Source organism: Amphibalanus amphitrite, unplaced genomic scaffold (assembly GCF_019059575.1).
Source record: "Amphibalanus amphitrite isolate SeventyFive unplaced genomic scaffold, NRLGWU_Aamphi_draft 000073F_arrow, whole genome shotgun sequence".
NCBI classification, from domain to species: domain Eukaryota; kingdom Metazoa; phylum Arthropoda; class Thecostraca; order Balanomorpha; family Balanidae; genus Amphibalanus; species Amphibalanus amphitrite.
Window position 1 is genome coordinate 967,265 of NW_024881569.1, and position 19,263 is coordinate 986,527.

Consider the following 19,263-nt stretch of genomic DNA (forward strand, 5'->3'; position numbering starts at 1 on the left):
AGTATGACTGATAGCGACTGATCTGAATACCGGTAATAACACAATGACTTTGTGAGCCAGTGCATACTGGTAATCTGCTATATGCGATTCGGTTGAAAAGCCATTGTTTGTGTGGGATGATACGGCTAATGGGAGAGGCAATCATATTTGATAGGCATAAGCTAGTGAAGCTAGGGGTTGTTTGGGACATTTCGCATCGCCGAACGGTTCAATGATCGTCTGAATGTCCCGGATGTTGAGTGTGGCGCAGTTGATGCGCACGATGGTTACATTCAGCCTACTGGAGCACGATCACTTCTGAGCCCCGATCCCTTCTTGATTATACAGACTTCCATTTCCCCTCTCTTGTTTAGCGACCTCACATACGCGCTGTTACACATTGTCCGTTCATTGCCAACGACTCGCACCTGTACCCCTCCCTGGGTCCCCGGATCGTTTGGAGAAGAGTTCTGTTATTCAAGTGACGTTTGCGTGTCTGTAACCTTAGCCTTGTATGTGTTACCTTGCTCTTCTGGCCTGTGCATGTAATCTGTGCGCTCTGAGTGCTGCCTTGCTCGACAGGTCTGTTCCTCTTTGTGACCTGTGTGCCCTGCCGCCGTGTCCCTCAGGTGTTCCAGTCCGCCGACTTCCTCGGTCTCTCCGAGTCCATGGTGCAGATGATCATGTCCCGCAACCTGGAGACACCCGAGATCCGCAAATTCGAGGTGATGCTTCAGTGGACCAAGCACAAAGTGCGCACCAAGGCGCCCAACCGGGTCGACGCCCGAATCGAGTTCAAGTGCACCATGGAGCGACTGACTCGGGACCTGAAACTGTACCGCATCTCGCCCCAGGAGCTCATCAAAATCGTCCTCCCCAGCAAGGCCATCAAGAACGAGCGTATCCTGGAAACGCTCATGTTCCAGGCCAACTCTGGCATGTACCGCATCCAGGACAGCTATCTGGAGGCCTGTCAGCAGAAGATGAGTCGACAGGACTCCAAGTTCAGCAGCGAGTGGGGCTCGTTCGATAACGGCTTGTAGCCGCGCTGGCCGGCCGGCCGCCGGTGCCTGATACGCTTACAGACTCAACTAGATGTAGCCACTGAATGTATTTTCGTAATGGCGCGGGTGCGCCGAGTGTCGCTTTTCGTGTGGCCAGTGTTGGGTGGCTGGCGAGGACCATGGGCTGTCTGTTGGCTGGCAGGGGTGGTCGCCGGTCAGTGGTGTCTGCTGTCCTAGCTGTGTGCGGCTGCAAGGTGGTCGCTTTGGCCGAATACTCGTATGTCGCCATTGACGGCCCAGTGTGCATACGTTGTTCTCGACAGCGACAAAGTGTCACCATTCCCCGACGCAGCACACCGTTTGACCTCAGTGTGTCGATACAGCTTACCCGATTCAGACCAACAGCAGTGCACGTTCAGCGGGAAACAGCAGAGAAGACTGACCGGCGACCCTCCTAGCCAGCCGACCCATGGTCCGATGCTGGTTCTTACCCGGTACACAGCTCCCAAAACGGAAAGCGCCAGTTTGTTGTTAGAGAGGTGTTCCATTCCTGTTGGCTGTTGTGTTGAGTGTTCGAGCTTGTTTTCTGCATATTGTTCTTATGTAGTTGTTGTATTTTTGGATGGATTTTATCGTTGTATACCGTGACTGCTACTCATTTGCTATGCGACAAACATTTATGTACTCTGACGATTCTATTGTACGCTCTGTATCTCCAATGTTAGGGATCGACCTACTTACGATGTTTCGAAAAGCGAAGTTCAAGATGTGTTGCACTTGAAGAAGAAAATTACTGTGACTACGCTTACTTAATGACAACAGTTATACATGGTACGACAATGCAGTCAACGGTTCGATGTATGTTGTCTCCTCACCTCCATGTAACTGGCTGCCACATACGACCATTCCATGCACTGAGTTGGCATTTTGCGCGCAGAATTTTTACGTTATATTGGTACAGTCACGTTATCTGTGTATGGTATGAGTGAGAAACCGGTAAGATGTGAGAACATGCTAGAGGTCAGAAGGATGGAGGGTGAGATTAGTTACACCGTTGTCCCTTGCATTGCTGTAAGCGTGCCTATATGTATATCGAACGTTGTGCATGGTGTAAGTGTCCAGATTGTTCAGTGTGGAGCGCAAGTAAATGGTTACTCAGAGTAAATGACTACCTTCAAACTGAGAGAGACTGGCGCAAGTGCAGGGATACTGGGACTAGAGGCAAACTTGGTTCGACTGACGAGACATGATGTGCAAATTGTGTGTCAGCGAGTACTGGATACGACTGTAACCGCGTGCGTGTGCTGAGAGAAAGCGTAGGAACCCAGGCAACCAGCGCACAGCAACTCACATGGTGTTATGTCTATTTTTGTAAATGCTGCTCGAAAATGATAATCGAACCAGAGATGCTGTCTTTTGCAAATACAAACACACTTGTTGGTGTAATGTGTTTATGTGGACCGATAAATGCAACAATTTTTGATGTAAAAAAAGTATTTACACTCCTATTAACTCCAAATTTCATCCTAACTCTTGTTATATCGCATCATGAATTATAGGGCTAATGAACGTATAGCTATCAGTGCCGGGTCAGTCAAGATTTCTCTCGACATTCGTGCCAGCCGAAACAGTTCTCAGAGCGCCACGTCAACATGTTTTTAGAACGGCAGTGTGCGGTTTGACCTTCTCGGTATTCCCTCTGTCTCCTTTTAGCAATCCTAAACGAGGACTGATGCTGAGGGCAAGCGCTGTGTGGGCGTTAGATAAGGCACCGAATGTTTCTAACCTGTGGCGAATGAAAGGTCAGATGAAATCACTGCGGTCGCGCAACAGGTTTTCGAGCCCCTCAATAATGTCCCTGAATTATATCGGAAACCAAAACTTCTGATTGGGTTCATGGCCATCAAAGGTCATGACCATAAAGACCGGAACGACCAGTATTGCATTGTACGTAAGTTGATTAACTGGGCGCAAATGAGCTGATTCTGAAGCACCGATGAAGGCACCCGTGCAATGAAGGCACGGAGACCGACCAGGTCAACCCACCCCCTTCCGTTAGCCCTCGCCCGCACATGGGGGGGGGGGTGGTTGCCACCCCCCCCCCCAGGTAGTCTTTCTGCTCTGCACTCAACATTTTTAGCGCTAGAACGCTGATTTTTCGTATAGCTGCTCCTCTATCCTTTCTTGATGTCCACTGAAAATTTCAAGTTTCTGTGATTTTTGGTTTCGGAGATATGACCTTGTTTTTCAGGTCATGTCATGACCCAAATGGCCAATTCTCAACATCTTGCGTTTGCCATGGGTCTTGCGAGCTTTTGACACCCTGATTTCGGCCTTTTTTGCCAGTATTACCTCCCACCTATCATGGAACATGTTGTTTGACGATGTACAGGGGTCAAGGTCAGGGTCAAGGTCAACCTAGGTCATCTAAGATAATTACGTTTTAGGCAAGCTGAATTTACTTTTTTTGAATTTTTTTGACTGCATTTTTGGTAAAAGCTTCTCAGAGCATGATTTCATGTAATATGGACCCGAAAACAATCGGTGCACACATCAGTATACACACAGACACACACAGACATACAAACACATATAATTGACCTTGACCTAACTTGACCTGAAATGACCTCAGCCGCAAAATTCTGGTCGGGTAGTGTGACAAAGAGGTTCTAGCTGGCCTGGCACCAGAAAACAGCATCGTCATCGGTATTTGATAAGCAGCGCACTTGATATCCAACGGTGACCCAAAACAGCAACATTTTTTAGTTTGACCTGACCTGGAAGGTCAATGACTGACCTGAGAAGATAAAACTGGGTATCATTGGATTCGTCTCTTCCCAAAGAATCTTTTTGGTCTTTACCGCTAAGCTCTATCTCCAACAGGAACGAAATGGCGCGGGGGGGGGGGTGGCAACCCCCCCCCCCATGTGCGTTCTAGGATGGCAAAATGGCATGTGCGGGCGAGGGTTAGGCTTCAGTAGCCCCCTACAACCACCACGGAGAGAGCTACCCGAGCCGACTGCGGCCGCCCGGTGACTTTCGCCCTCACCCACTCAGCACCCCCACGCAGGGACACACCAATGACTGCATGCCGAGCATCCGGTATGCCGCATAGGCCATTTGGGATGCCTTCGTGTCGCCCGATTACGCAATATCGGACGTATACGGCGCTAATACACCGTCATAGCGTCGGCCGGATGGAATGGTCAATGAGAGCTTACACCATGCTGCCTCATCTTTCTCAATGTGTGGTGAAACGATCATTTGCAGGTAGTGTGGATTTTTGGTCTTTTGATGGACCTAGCTAATTTTGCATTTTTAGTCACTGTCATTATTCAACCCTCGAGATGAAGACAAAGTCGATACACAAACCTTTTATCCCTTTTATACCATGTCAGAACAGAGTAAAACCAAAACAGAAATTTTCGTTTTCATTCAAACATTAAAACTGAAAAAAGCACTCAAACTATTCCTTTTCTGAGCTCATCTTCATGCAGGAGACACATTTCAAATTCAACTGCAATATTTTTAGCAAAATAAATGATTATGCTGCGTCGAAAAATGATATGGTTCTAAACTTATGCGAGTGGCTGGATTCCCTAGTTATCGCAGATCAAAGGACAGATGAATGTGCCAGTAACTGACGGTTTCCATCAGGCATCAGCCCAGATGTCACCGATGTTGCCACTTCAAAAGACTCGCATTCCCGCTGTCAAACACATCAAGAACGTCGGTCCACCCGGAACTGCCCCAGTTTCAATCAACGCTAGCGAATGTGTCAGTGCCAGAGCCAAATATAGTGCCACGAGGACATCCATTAGATCAAAATTTACCGTAGAGCACGAAAACAAAAAAGGGGGTAATCGAAGAACGGACCTTTATTCCAATCTCCAACACCGACCGACGCGAGCGAGACAGGACCCGAGTTTGGCCACCACAGGGACCGACAGCGGCCTACAGTTTCAGTTGGCTGAGCTTTTCGCTCACCTGGATCTGTGTCTTGGTCAGCTGAGACAGGTACACCACCATCAACAGGTCCTGTGGACGGAGAACGGGCGCGTGGAGCGGTCAGTCACACGCAACAGGTCGGAGCTGCGGACGGCCAACGGTTGGTCACGTGGTGAGTCCTCACATGGCGCTGTGCATGACATCCGCGACCACGTGACTTATGGGGTATCCGTAAACAGTTTGCTGTGGCAAATTACTCGGTAATTCACTCGTTCAGTGTGGACCTCCTATCTAATGAGGGATTAAACTTTACATGTCAGGTATAGCAGCTGCGGGCGATGGCACAAAGTCACAGAGGGCATCCCAGCACCGGATGCAAGCAACCCAACTTAAAATGTTAGGTACCCGAAACTTTGTGAACATATCCTAGCATATGATGTTTACGGGAAATGTTTCACTCAAGTGGTAGGGTGAAGTCGTATAAGAGTACGCACTTAGTGGATTTCTTGCTCTCATTTGTTTAATATTTGAAGGAAAGAAATCGCAAATAGGGAATATTAAAGTTCATTGAATTAGCCATCAACCCATGGGGCAGCGATCCTTCAGCGTAAATGGAAGTGGTCTAAAACTGACATTTTCTGAACCGTTGCACTTGCGTACTCTTACCATATGGGGTGTGTAAGAGTACGCACGCCAGGCGGGTGGAGTACGCAAGCATATGAACACACACCTATGCAGCTTGCACTGTCCAAATGCTTAACTTCAAACTCAGAAGGCATTTAAGTTAATTCTAGTATCCAAAAAGAAAAACATAAAATAAATCTTTCAAGTCTATAAATCAGGAAATAATCATGTCGTGTGTTTCTTAAAAAAAAAATGCACAATCAAAAAGGAGAATAACTGGTATTTGGAAGAATTTCGGGTACGCATCTGCATCACAGTGCTCCATTGATGATATACCTACAAAACAAACGTCATTGAGCGATAGATTAACAATTCTATATTTCTGTATATTCGATTTAATGTATAATTCTGCGTACTCTTACCCTCCTGAACAGTGCGTCCTCTTACCGTACATGCAATTCGCGCACAAAACAACCCCGAAACGTTGTGCAAAACTTCGCAAACAGAATATTGCACTGTACAGTATTTCCCCAGATAACCTCACAAGTTTCCCACAACAATCACGGAAATGTACCTTATCTCAACTGCCAAGTATCAAAATTATTGTACCATATCATAATAATATCATAACGCTCGAAAATAATATTCATCGCCCTAAACTCAACAGCGTCGCCGCTCAACGCCCGCGTTCCGTTGGTGACATGCACGCACTGGCGGCTTCATGTCACTTCATGAACTCGACAAACCCGCGTTGCTAAGTAACCGAAACAGCTGATGCGTACTCTTATCGCCCGCGTACTCTTACCCGCCCTTACCCTATATCGGCATTTTAATATAAAAATGGCATCAAAACATGCTAATTAACTTCAGGTATGCTGCAAAGCACGGATGCTGCTGTTTGGCTTGGCTGGCAATTTGATTACTCACCGCCTACACGACCTTTGCTTTTGCGGCACGGTGCGCCCATATACCACAATTAAATCGTAACACCCACGCGACATCAAGCAATGCATCACCGACTTAAATATCGGCAAAAATCAGCATTTACGAAAAAACTAAGCACATTGAACTACGGGCTGTGTCAGCTTTTCGAATTTCAAAGTCAGCTGATCTTGCTGAACATGTTCTCCACTTCCATGAGATAGCCAGGTTATAGGTGTAAAAACCCAGAAATATACGTTAGTGCAGCATTGGAGATGCATTTGCTGGATGTTGAGGAGTGCGGCTACTGAAACAATGCTTTTTAGGGTGGCTGTCACGGGGACAATTGTGGGCCAAATCAGATACCATCCGCTCCTGCCTAGTATAGTAGGTCGTACCTTGATGTTCGAGTTGAGCATCTCGTCGAACTGTTCCTGCGACATTTTCGGCACCGAGTGCACCATGTCGAGCAGCTGTCGGCCGACCGTGGCGTCCGGCTCGGTGGTCCCCGACAGTACCCCGTCCACGTACGCTGGCGGAGCGGGCAGGGCGGTATCGTCAGAGGTCGAGCACACGGGAGGTAGAACAGGAAAAAAAGAAAACGAGACAAACGGGGTATAGCGGAGAAGAGCATTCATAGGCAGTTTTCCAACAGTTTTCCAAACGACCAATAAGTACACCCCACATACGCTAAAACTACCAATGCCTGCAGTTCAAATCCACAAGGTGTTCAGTGTCCTGGGATCTGGGGCCCATGAAACAGCAACTTAAACGTTTCTCATTTCAATGCTTTTTTTTTACCTAATGACGATTGTGAAAACATGACGGCGAAAAAAAAGAGTGAACAAAATGGCGAGAAAGAAACAAAGCAAAATTAATATCGAATCAACATAACTATCGACGGAATATCTCATTCTGTTTTCTATGCTGGGTTGTGGGAATCCTTCATGATAAGTTCGCCCTTTCCAACCCAAACACAACTAGCCCCTGCCCCCCTGGCCCCTACTGACCTGTCAAGTGATCGATCATCTCCTCGATGTTGCGCACAGCGCCGGTGAACTGACTGAGGTCCGACTCCGGCTCGAACGTCTTTGTCTTGCTGTACTTGGTGTTTTGTGCGACGTTCATGCCGACCAGCTCTGCGCTGTGCGCCACCAGCTCGACGGGTACCGGGCTGAACATGGTGCCGCCCGTGCCGCCCGGCACGCCCATTGGGTTGCTGAAGATGGGGGGAGGACGACATTAGCCAGTGCAGGGACAGGCGAGAGAAATGCAGCATCGACAATCAAAGCAGCACCCATACCATGCCTCATTTTAGAACTACTGAGAATTGAGAACCACTGAGAAAATGCAAATAAAGTTTCCAAACATGTTCTGACCAGAGTCAGTTATGTAATATCAGTTTGCCTATTTAGAATACTGAAAAACTAGACAATTCAATCATCAGTCAGTCATTCATTTCATCATCACCACAAGTCACACAGAACCAGTGCTAGTCCTACCTGATGTAGGCCTTCCAGCTCATGCGTCCGTTGGCCATGATGGTGTCCAGGGTGAGGTGTATGGGGGTGGGGCACTTGGCCTGCTTGGAGTAGTACGTGTGGATGAGTACCGAGTGGTCGGTGACCTCGGGCCCGGTGGCGAACCAGCCGACCATCATCTCCAGCGGTGCCACCTGCTGGTGTAGCTCGTACATCTCGCTGGCAAAGTCCATCTTGATGAAGAGCTGGGGGAAGGAGGGAGGGGGAGTTACAGAGGGCACTAGTGATGACAGATAACACCCAGATGGCAATCTGGTGCTGTATCAGGTTGAGCTGTCAGCATTAGGCATGTTGTGGGAGCGAGAAAATGCTGCCTAACTCAGCTCATTTTACGAACTAGCTGGCCTTATTTTCATCAAGCATTGACAACTAAAACCCAGCTATACCCTAAAGCATTTTAGCTTGCTGTTGGTAACCAAGACAATGTCAGGCTTTTACCTCTTCCTGTGTCTCAGCATGGGGTACACAGAAGCAGTTTGTGACCTCCACTCCATTTTTCTCATACGTTCCTGAAACAAAAGAGACAATGTAAGCTGTTAACACTGTCAGATCCAGCCATTTTCAAGGGAGGACTAGCTTTACTGTCTAGCTTCTATAAATCTGGGTAGGTAGTCAACACGGTATCGGTAACCCTGGCGTCACCGGTAGCGTTTTCGTTCAAGGTTAAGGTTTCCTGTATTAGGCAGCATTAGGCCACCGTGCCAAGCCGAAGCATGCTGTGACGTCACTGGGTAAGAGAACGTACCACGCTATCAGTATCGACTGAGACTCAGATAGATTCAGAACGACTCAGGCAGACTCAAACTAACTCAGACCGACTCAACCGACTCAAATAGATTCCGATCGACTCATACCGACTCAGAACGACTCAAACTGACTCAGACCGACTCAACCGACTCAAATCGATTCCGATCGACTCAGACCGACTCGGAACGACTCAACCGACTCAAATAGATTCCGATCGACTCAGACCGACTCAGAACGACTCAAACTGACTCAGACCGACTCAACCGACTCAAATCGATTCCGATCGACTCAGACAGACTCAGAACGACTCAGGCAGACTCAAACTGACTCGACCGACTCAGAACTCAAACTGACTCAGACCGACTCAACCGACTCAAATCGATTCCGATCGACTCAGACAGACTCAGAACGACTCAAACTGACTCAGACTGACTCAACCGACTCAAATCGATTCCGCTCGACTCAGACCGACTCAGAACGACTCAAACTGACTCAGACCGACTCAACCGTCTCAAATCGATTCCGATCGACGCAGACAGACTCAGAACGACTCAGGCAAACTCAAACCGACTCAAGCAGACTCAAACTGACTCTATTTGAGTCGGTTGAGTCGGTTTGAATCCGCATGAGTCTGTCTGAGTCGTTCTGAGTCGTTCTGAGTCGCTCGGAATCGAGCTGAATCAGTCTGAGTCTGCCTGAGTCGGTTTGAGTCTGCCTGAGTCTATCTGAATCGGCCCGAGTCTGCCTGAGTCGGTTTGAGTCTGCCTGAGTCGTTCTGAGTCTTTCTGAGTCGCTCGGAATCGATTTTAGTTGGGTTGAGTCTGCCTGAGTCGTTCTGAGTCTGTTTGAGTCTGCCTGAGTCGCTCGGAATCGATTTGAGTCGGTTTGAGTCGGCCTGAGTCGTTCTGAGTCGGTCTGAGTCGATCGGAATCGATTTGAGTCGGTTGAGTCGGTCTGAGTCAGTTTGAGTCGGTCTGAGTCAGTTTGAGGCGGCCTGAGTCAGTTTGAGTCATTCTGAGTCGGTCAAATCAGTTTGAGTCTGCCTGAGTCGGTTTGAGTCTGCCTGAGTCGTTCTGAGTCTGTCTGAGTCTGCCTGAATCATTCTGAGTCTGCCTGAGTCGCTCGGAATCGATTTGAGTCGGTTTGAGTCCGCCTGAGTCGTTCTGAGTCGGTCTGAGTCGATCGGAATCGATTTGAGTCGGTTGAGTCGGCCTGAGTCAGTTTGAGTCGGTCTGAGTCAGTTTGAGTCGTCCTGAGTCGGTCGAGTCAGTTTGAGTCTGCCTGAGTCGGTTTGAGTCTGCCTGAGTCGTTCTGAGTCTGTCTGAGTCAATCGGAATCGATCGGAAACTATTTGAGTCGGTTGAGTCGTTTGGAGTCGGTCTGAGTCGATCGGAATCGATTTGAGTCGGTTGAGTCGGTCTGAGTCAGTTTGGGTCGTTCTGAGTCGATCTGAGTCGATCGGAATCTATTTGAGTCGGTTGAGTCGGTCTGAGTCAGTTTGAGTCTGCCTGAGTCAGTTCGAGTCTGACTGAGTCGTTCTGAGTCTATCTGAGTCTCAGTCGATACTGATAGCGTGGTACGTTCTCTTACCCAGTGACGTCACAGCATGCTACGGCTTGGCACGGTGGCCTAATGCTGCCTAATGCAGGAAACCTTAACCTTGAACGAAAACGCTACCGGTGACGCCAGGGTTACCGATACCGTCAACACAATATCACAATCATACCAACCTACGCAAACGATGGAATCACTCAAAAATGAAATTAGGCTTATCCAGAGGGCTGTTCACGGGCACCGCACACTGCTCAGTGCAGTGTGTGCAGCAGGGGTGGGGGTAGGGGAGGGGTAGTCTGTATAACATCAAACGGCTGCGTGCAGTGGGCCGCACACAGCCAACGCGCAGTCACAGTGTGCAGTGACAGAATGCTGACGTAGGGATGCAGTGAGCGGAGCTAAGAGCCTGTGTACATTCCTACTGTACATGGGGCTCATGAACAGCCCTCTGCAGTAGCATATGGTGGAGGCCCAAATCACCATTTACAGAACCGGATGAACATTGCAATAAATCTTAACAACAAGGCAACTAGTGATAAACCTTACCTAACAATGTACCGATGATTCTGGCTTTATCTTGACTTCTCCTTTCATAGGCATCAACAATTTGAAAAAGCACAGTGGGGTGCACTTTTACAGTTAGATCAAGGGACATTTTGTTCTTCTGGAAATCAGCAATAAAAAGGACTCCTTCAGTGAATGGCTTCCAAACGTTTTGTTTTCTGCCTAAGAATCATAAAAACTGCACGGCAAATGAGTTAAAACCAATCAGCGTCGCACACCTGCAACAAAAATGCACGGAAAAATTATCCCGAGATAACACTCATTCCCTTGACTCGAGCCAAATCACACTCAAGTCTCGAGGTTTTCAATATGTCAGAGTCGATATCGATTACCATACGATTCAAAAAGATAAATGACGTCATACATCAAAACAAAACGTCATAGATCAACAACAAGTAGATCAAAAACACCAAAAGAGACATTAACAAATTGTTTAAAAAATATGCTTCAATGCAAAAGATAATTTTTTACAGAGCTGGTGTATGGCCTGGGCTAACACAACATAACAAATGTCAAAAAGATTGATATTTTTTCATTGTCTTTAAGGTCATTGGTCTCGTGACGTAATTTTCCAGTGCACAACTCAGCCATCAATGTTGTCTAAGAATGGCACAAATGTATCAGGTTCGTCGTAAATGAATCGCGCACGATGGAAGCATGGCAGCAAGCAGTTACTAAATAATTAATGCCATATGATAATGTGCAGATATGTCAGTTCTCGAAGGCTCTTCATATGCTTGGGCTGATGTCACAAACTGCATTTTGATAATTGCAGATTGTTGGAATTCTGATTGTCTTGGGACTCGTGTCTGTAGCTCCCCATCTCTGGTACTTACGGCTCGGGAACACCTTCCGCAGACTTCTCGGCAACTACTATAGTTCTGTCGCACGCAAAGCCATCAAGGGCACCTCAAAGACAAACCTCGAGTGCTAATTATAATCACTGGCTGAGAACAACTGTCTCCTAGGCGCCACGCCATTACGGTCGGAGACTCGCAGCTCCAAATCAACGTGTATTAGCATCCAGTATGTGAAATGACCAGCGTTATACACCATTCTGTAGCGCTGCGCGGATGCTGCTACGACCGACGCGATACCGGTCCTCTGGACCCTGCGGGCGTCTGCTTCGACACACGGGCCACGCGTCTATTAAAGCGGCAGCACACATAGCGTACCGGGTATAACACACAATGTGAATGTCAGTCGACTCAAAGGGCGACAGGGCGCTGACGGTGAAGTGAAGAGGGATGACGCTCTCGGCACGGCGATGCCGCTCGACATCTCCGCTTCATATCAGATCGGCCACTGAAAACAGGGACGGAGACATTGTCAGACAACACGCACGTATGGCGCGACATAAAAAATATGTAAATCCGAGACACATCAGTCGAAAACGGAATGACGATACGAATATGCGGCAGAGACTGTCGCAGCGACATAGACAAGTAGAACACGGCACAAAATTGAAAGAAATTATGTAGACAATTAAACCAATTTGAATTTTATAAATAGAAAAATCAAACAGCATTTAATGACAATAGGCAGATATCTGAAACCATGCTAAGTGCCAGTCGCGATTGCCTACCGGTGTCTTTCAATTCCTTTGAAAGTCGAGACAGCTCCATACATTCGACTCATGAGTAGGCAATGCAGCAATGCAGCACACAGATAAACGGCCACCACCAGCACTCACCGTTCATGGGCATCTCGTCGATCTGTGTCGAGTAGTACTGCTCGATGTCGCGCAGGATGCGGATGTCGTCCGCCTTGACGAAGTTGATGGCGACACCCTTGCGTCCGAATCGTCCCGAGCGGCCGATCCGGTGGATGTAGAGCTCACGGTTGTTGGGCAGGTCGTAGTTGATGACCAGGGAGACCTGCTGCACGTCGATACCGCGAGCCCAGACATCCGTGGTTATGAGCACCCGGCTGTGACCTGGTGGAAAGGTTTGGGCGGTGAGAGCGAACGGTCAGTGCTCTGTGCAGGTCAGAAGGGGCGATAAAGATAATGTTTGGGTTTTAAGAGCACCCAAATCAGCTTAGTTATCGGTGCTTAAAGGGGACTCAGGTGGTAAAACTCGTCGTCTGTGACCCCTCAGAGCAATAAGATGAGCCAGAGAGGATGGGACCACTGTGGATCATATATGACAAAGGGAGGGTGAATGGAGGTCACAAACGATGAGGCTTGAGCACCAGTGAATATAGATATTTGATTCGTTGTTTATTGAGGCTTTAAGACGCCAGTACCAGAGGGATTAAGGAGGAAGTAACGCACCTGCCCTGAATTCTTTCATGATGGCCTCTCGCTCCTTCTGCGGCATGTCTCCGTGCATGGAGGTGACGGTGAAGTTGGCCTCGCGCATCTTCTCCGTCAGCCAGTCCACCTGCAGCAGAGCCAAGCGGCAGGGATACATCACACCAGGCACAGACCAACAGAGTGAACACCGTGGGTTCCCAAAAAAACAATCAACATGAAATAAATAAAATCACTGTTTTTAACTAGATAAAATGCCAATTTCACAATGCGTTGAGTTAAACACAGACCCACTAGCCCACTTCCTAGGCTTACACTAATTTACCTCGACCACGCAGATTACTGTCCGCGTTCTACCCATCTACGCCCGTGACGCTCTGCCAGCGGCCGCCGTGCTCACCTTCCTCTTCGTGTTGCAGAAGATGACGGCCTGTGTGATGGTGAGCGTGTCGTACAGGTCACACAGCGTGTCAAACTTCCACTCCTCGCGCTCCACGGCCACGAAGAACTGCTTGATGCCCTCCAGCGTCAACTCGTCACGTTTGACCAGGATGCGAATCGGGTCCGTCATGAACTTGCTGGTCATCTCGAGGATCTCGTGCGGCAGTGTGGCTGACAGCAGCACCACCTGTTGGCAGACGGCGGAGGTTGGAAGAGACGCAGACCGCCACGGACGCGGCATACATCGGAAAAGTGGCTGACATGAATACGCCAATATGCACTGGATAAGCATGAGTCATTGTCACAGTATCCAAATGACAAAGAGCAAGTGAATTAAGAAGCAGAATCATTGTTCACCGATTAGTCTCGTAAATTTCAAACAGCATATTTAGCATCAAAACTATAATTGCGATCAATGTCCGTGTCGCAGATGCAGACTGGCCGCAAAAAGCGCCATAGACTTCACCACGGTACGTCATTAGCTGCTGCATGCGCTTGCGTCTAACCTGTGTTGCCGGCGGTAGGTAGCGGTACACGTCATAGATCTGCTCCTTGAAGCCCTTGTTGAGCATCTCGTCCGACTCGTCCAGTACCAGCATCTTGATGGAGCGGGTGCGCAGTGTCCGGCGACGAATCATGTCTGGGGAGGCAGAGGACACGTCCAGTAACACGATCGGTATTTGGAGCGCTCCAACGCAGGTGACTGGTGAGTTAGCTCAACTGGCACTGACAAGACGAAACCTATGGTTGAACTTCGCAACCCCCCAATCCCTTGGTTTCCTAGGCACTGAATCAGCAGCCGCACTGGCACTTCCTGACTCATCATTTGACTCAATCGTGATTCGCGTTTCCATTGGCGACTCACCGAAGACGCGTCCCGGTGTGCCGGAGACCACGTGCTGTCCGTAGTCGAGTTTGCGGATGTCCTCTCCGAGACTGGTGCCTCCGATACACGAGTGGCACTGCACGTTCATGTAGTCTCCCAGAGCCAGAATCACCTGCAGAGGAGGGTAAAACAGAAGACTTTTTAGTTGTGGCGAACGGACAGTGATAGCTGCCGGTCATCAGACGACTTAAAAAAGCAGTCACTTGCGTAAAACTAAGGTGACCAATACTAACCAGCAATAGCGATTAGAGACGATGCATACGTGTATTTATATTTGAAGCAGTCGCCCACATTACAATAGCTCGACTGATTATCTATGCCAAATACCGACCCAACTGGGTTAGCAACGCACCGACCCAGCGCGCTAGTTAGGTACGGTCGTACCTAACGCTGCGGTGCGAGGCCCTACAAGTACCTAGTCTCTCGTTTTCCTCACCTTCTGAATCTGCACGGCCAGCTCGCGCGTGGGCGACAGGATCAGCACCTGGGTCTCGCGCAGCGTCGTGTCCAGGCTCTGCAGTACCGCGATGGAGAAGGTGGCCGTCTTACCGGTACCCGACTGCGCCTGCGCAATCACATCGCGACCTTTCTGGATCGGACGGATGGCACGCTGCTGTATGGCTGATGGACGCTCGAAACCTGCCGATACCAACCGGAGAAAAGTGTCAGTTTGGGCACAGAAGGCTGTCAGGTGATATTAGACGGAGCAAGTGGTAACGATTGATTCAGGGTCCGGTGCAGGTAACAGTAATGGTTAGATCGAGATACTGGCCGGTCGACCACAGTCGGTTCGGGTCCTGAACGGCCGATAGCGATCGGTTTGAGTCCTGACTGGTCGGTTACAGTCAGTCCCGTTCTGATCGGCCGGCAATGGATAGCTCGGGTCCCGGTTGGTCCCGGATGGTTGATTACTGTGATGAGTCCGAGTCCCAAACGGCCGATAATTGTCGGTTCGGGTCCCGGTAGGTCGGTAACTATCAATTCCGGACCCAGTAGGGTGATAGTGATTAGTTCGTGTTCCAATCGGCCCGCAAGGGTCAGAATGTGTCCCGGTTGGTCGATAGCGATCCATTCGGGTCCCGGTGGGTTGTAAGGGATAAGTTTGGGTCCTCGCTGGTCCGTAGTGACCAGTTTGGGTTCTGGCAGGCTTCACATAACTACTCAGGCTGGCAGGGGCACAGGTGCTAGCTCACCATATGCATATATTCCTCTGAGAAGATCTTCACGAAGGTTCATATTATCAAAAGTTGGCACAACCTCAACATCTTCACTTGTTTCAAATTCAACATTTGATAGATCTTCAAGATTTTGGTTCTTTCTTCCCACTCTTCCAGGCTCCATGACTAAAAAATGTGTTTTGAGCTTAAATATAAAGGTACCTCCAAACCTCTGTCACCTGAAAAAAGAAAAATATCTGATTTAAAAGGGAACCCACATCAAAAATGTTTCATGTTATTGTTGAATGAGCATATAATGCATAATAAATCAAGACCCATGAAAAAAAAATCTAGTACCTAATACACATTTAAATGCATTATCAAATCAGGTAGTTAAATGAACTAAAATGACACCAACCACCTCCATACATAGAGATGCATATAGCTGCCCAAGATCTTCCCAACAGCTGGTGCCTACAGAAATACCTTACTGGCAGGTGAGGATCAGAAAGGTACTTAACTTACTGGAAGATTATCCAAAAATGATAACATATTTCACAGTGCATACAGTCCACATTCATACAGTACAGTCCACTTTCATATCCTGCCATAACTACCAGTTGTTTAATATAGACAAACACTATTCATTAGAATTTTTTTGTATTTCAATACCTACCTGCATGTCTATCCTAAGGCCTACATGTAAGCTAGTGTAGGAATCAAAAGAATTGTGTCTGCTCTCGTGGTTGCTCCCACCTCCCCTAAGCTCCTCTAACCTTTTCTCATTCTGCAAACAGCTGATTTCCTCAGAGAATGAGAAATGTTCCTAGGGCAGGTCTAAAATGGCTTTCCTCAAAGTTCATGAAACCTCTTCCAAGATTTATATTGACATTTACCAAGCAACCAAAGGAGCAAACCTATTTATATGACAATTCCAATTCAGAATTTTGCTTTGACTTCCTTGCGCACATTAACAGCTAGTCTAGCAATGGCACAAGTAGGCATTTGAGATATTTTGAGACAAAAATGTACTTAAAACAGGTTTCACAGATGCAATGTTCGCAAATGCAACAAAATTTTCAGGAAAACTGGCTACCTAGTACCTATGTCCTATACTGACAAAACCCCAGAGCTTGAGTTGCACGCAAACTCATGTTACAATACTCATCTTGTTAACTCACCTTGTCTGGTCTAGCCTATTTAGCAGTCTGATAGGATATAGGCAAGTGAAAAGATAGATAAGGAACTCATATCACAAAAAGTGCACCAGTTTGATAACAATGTAGGTAACGGTGAACAGGCAGACAATAGTATTAACTGGAATTAGCGCTTGCAAACAAAATGGCAATAAAATTGTCACAATAGCAACAAAAACCAGCGAGGTAACATTATGATACAGAATAATTATCAGACATGAGCTCAGGAGGTCAAAATGTATAATGTGGTATGACTTCTATAGTGACATTGGTTCCTGATCGTACTCTTTCCGTAATAATACCAGCAAACATTTGGTTTGGGATGGCCGTGGCCATACCACGTTTAAACTGAAACAGATCAATGTTTCAGATGAGATGAATGTTTGGGGCAGTGACAGCTACAGTTGGGAGGCTATTCCGTAGTTTCATACTGATACATCGTTGGGAAAAGAAAAAGAAAAGCATATTTAATTCAAGCATGCAAAACACTTTTCATAATTATTTTGCACCTCCTGCACAAGAAAATAACATTGGGTCTAAGCGCCTATCCACAGTACAAGTAGGTAGACAGAGAACTCTCCTATCTAACCTAATACCTACCACATAAACTCAAAATAATCTCCCCAGTACCTAACCTCATGCGAATACCACGAGAGCCAATGGCAAATGGCCGACGCCAAAACCATCATTGCGGCTCATATGTCTGATGTCGGTCGTTTATGTTTCTATTCAAGAGTAAAAACAAACAGGCTAAAATGATCGAATTAATTTCATTTTATAGCCTTTGATTTCTTTTTTAGTAATCGTTCTTAAATTTTAATCATATGATATCAGTTTTGACAGTTTTTAAAGCACCTGAACCTTTTTTTGGACCGTAAATGATAAGAATATTTCACCTTCTACGAGCTATGAAAATTATGAGAGCAGAAAAAGCATCATGCACTGAACGTACTGAACATGCACTTTCGTGGCTCGATTGTTTTGGTGGTCGGCATGTTGACGTGGCGCGGAGCGGAGCGTGCGGAGCACGGTATATAGAGAACTAGGTAAAACCGGTTCGCCGCCACAACACTAAGGTATTTTGACCACTATTTTCAGCTGGCCTTTTCATTCCAAAAAAGGGAACTAGGCCTCATATTTTTATATGTTTTATTATTTACATATATATTATCCAGAAATGTATTCAGGGCAGGACTGGTGTATTTCTGTAAAGTATTTGCGAAGATAATTTTGAAGCCGGCCACGCCATTTCGAAAATAATCAATCTTAGGTTGTAGGGATTCTTTAGTAACGAAAATGTGTTTTCATCCTTAAAAATAAAAATTAATAGTGAAAAACTATTATCATAGCCTAATATTGGACATGCCTAAGAGCTGGACTTTTTGCACGCGTTCCCCGCCAGGGGGCGCCACTAAGGAAGCACCCTCTGACGTCACGATAAAACTGCGCGCACTGTGCGCACGGTTCTGTAAGCAAGTAACATAGTGGTGGTTTCACGGTGGAAATTGGAATAAGTATTTTGACGTTGTAAAATTTCAAGCCGTTTTTGTGAAATTAATTAGTAAATGCATTTCAAAAGTATTTATTTAAAGTGTGAAAGGAGAATGATTAGAAGAACATGCATATTTTTGTTCCAATAGCTTATTATGTGAGACATGATCGGTACTAACGGGTACTTCTAAGAAATAGTGAAGAAGTACCAAAGAGCCTGCTCGGCTACGATCGTCAGCTGTCCTTTGGAGCTGGACTTCAACGCTGTAAAAAAAATGTGTGCTGAATTAATTTATAGTTTTACCAAAATATAGGCAATTTATCATTTCCTTTTCACTTTTGTAATTTTTGTTGAGTAAAGAGATATGTTGCTAGTTCTGACAATATAAATTATTAATTAAAAAAACGAAATGCGACGGTAAGTATCTGCTACTAAATTATCACTTTCACCAAATACGTGGAAAATCTTGCTACCATTGCTTATAAAACGTGCTTATCAATACACAAATGTTTTATTTCAGACAAGAACGATTTATTTGCCTGAAGTCTTGCGTCATGTGCTACTGCTTTGATTCCAAAGACGCTCTCCGGGTCGGGGTAATTTAGTTCTTCATCGATCGATAAGAGATTTTGATTCCATTGATATCCAAATTGATAAGCTCGGCACCATGGAGTAAGGGCGTCCCCACAGGGGTGACGCAGGAAATATGAATGGCGTTTACACCGACAGCAGTTTCCCACAGCCGGCAATGGGAATCTCCTGTCGGTGTAAACGCTACTATAGTCCCATCCACCTCAAACACTGGGGAATATCCCCGCACTTTTGAGGACGGAAATCTACTGGACCTGCTCGAAAAATAGTGGATAAAATACGGCGAGCTTTCAGTTTTATGGTTGGGTCTCCCTTCCGAGGCACATATTTACGGGGGATATTGGGTCATATTCCCCCGGCGTCC

The 19,263-nt window shown here is 46.9% G+C and overlaps 3 protein-coding genes across 6 annotated transcripts in view; 1 reads left to right on the forward strand and 2 right to left on the reverse strand.

The window, feature by feature from the left end:
* Positions 1 to 2,426, forward strand: part of LOC122379222 — a 76,526-nt gene extending 74,100 nt beyond the window's left edge. Inside the window, exon 20 of the mRNA XM_043361228.1 lies at positions 609 to 2,426. Coding sequence (XP_043217163.1) covers positions 609 to 1,022 — 414 coding nt within the window. The 3' untranslated portion in view covers positions 1,023 to 2,426. The remainder of the gene's footprint in view (positions 1 to 608) is intronic.
* Positions 2,427 to 4,843: 2,417 nt separating this feature from the next.
* LOC122379193 (eukaryotic translation initiation factor 3 subunit F-like) lies at positions 4,844 to 11,191 on the reverse strand. Its single transcript, XM_043361174.1, has 6 exons — positions 10,865 to 11,191; positions 8,456 to 8,526; positions 7,979 to 8,202; positions 7,487 to 7,695; positions 6,875 to 7,008; positions 4,844 to 5,021 (listed from the first exon to the last, which is right to left on the reverse strand). The coding sequence occupies exons 1-6, from the start codon at positions 10,971 to 10,973 to the stop codon at positions 4,938 to 4,940; spliced, it is 831 nt and encodes a 276-aa protein (XP_043217109.1). The 5' UTR covers positions 10,974 to 11,191; the 3' UTR covers positions 4,844 to 4,937.
* Positions 11,192 to 11,882: 691 nt separating this feature from the next.
* LOC122379194 (eukaryotic initiation factor 4A-III) lies at positions 11,883 to 17,806 on the reverse strand. 4 transcript variants are annotated; one of them, XM_043361177.1, is made up of 9 exons: positions 17,769 to 17,806; positions 15,657 to 15,859; positions 14,900 to 15,102; positions 14,443 to 14,575; positions 14,084 to 14,217; positions 13,537 to 13,764; positions 13,158 to 13,266; positions 12,576 to 12,818; positions 11,883 to 12,187 (listed from the first exon to the last, which is right to left on the reverse strand). In XM_043361177.1, exons 2-9 carry the CDS (start codon positions 15,802 to 15,804, stop codon positions 12,171 to 12,173), a joined length of 1,215 nt encoding a protein of 404 aa, XP_043217112.1. In that variant the 5' UTR covers positions 15,805 to 15,859; positions 17,769 to 17,806; the 3' UTR covers positions 11,883 to 12,170. The 4 variants fall into 4 exon arrangements, with proteins under 4 accessions (XP_043217112.1, XP_043217113.1, XP_043217111.1 ...); XM_043361178.1 differs by lacking the exon at positions 17,769 to 17,806 and adding an exon at positions 17,452 to 17,535; XM_043361176.1 differs by lacking the exon at positions 17,769 to 17,806 and adding an exon at positions 17,465 to 17,512.
* Between the last annotated feature and the right edge of the window lie 1,457 nt (positions 17,807 to 19,263).

Excerpts from the sequence above, each read along its gene's own strand:
- LOC122379193 (XM_043361174.1), bottom strand. The coding sequence starts at position 10,973 with ATGTCCCTTGATCTAACTGTAAAAGTGCACCCCACTGTGCTTTTTCAA. Across the intron at positions 8,203-8,455 it reads ATGCTGAGACACAGGAAGAG|CTCTTCATCAAGATGGACTT; the intron begins GTAAAAGCCTGA and ends TCCTTCCCCCAG. Across the intron at positions 5,022-6,874 it reads TGCTCAACTCGAACATCAAG|GACCTGTTGATGGTGGTGTA; the intron begins GTACGACCTACT and ends CTCCGTCCACAG.
- LOC122379194 (XM_043361177.1), bottom strand. The coding sequence starts at position 15,804 with ATGGAGCCTGGAAGAGTGGGAAGAAAGAACCAAAATCTTGAAGATCTA. Across the intron at positions 13,267-13,536 it reads TCTGCAACACGAAGAGGAAG|GTGGACTGGCTGACGGAGAA; the intron begins GTGAGCACGGCG and ends GCTCTGCTGCAG. Across the intron at positions 12,819-13,157 it reads CATGAAAGAATTCAGGGCAG|GTCACAGCCGGGTGCTCATA; the intron begins GTGCGTTACTTC and ends CCTTTCCACCAG.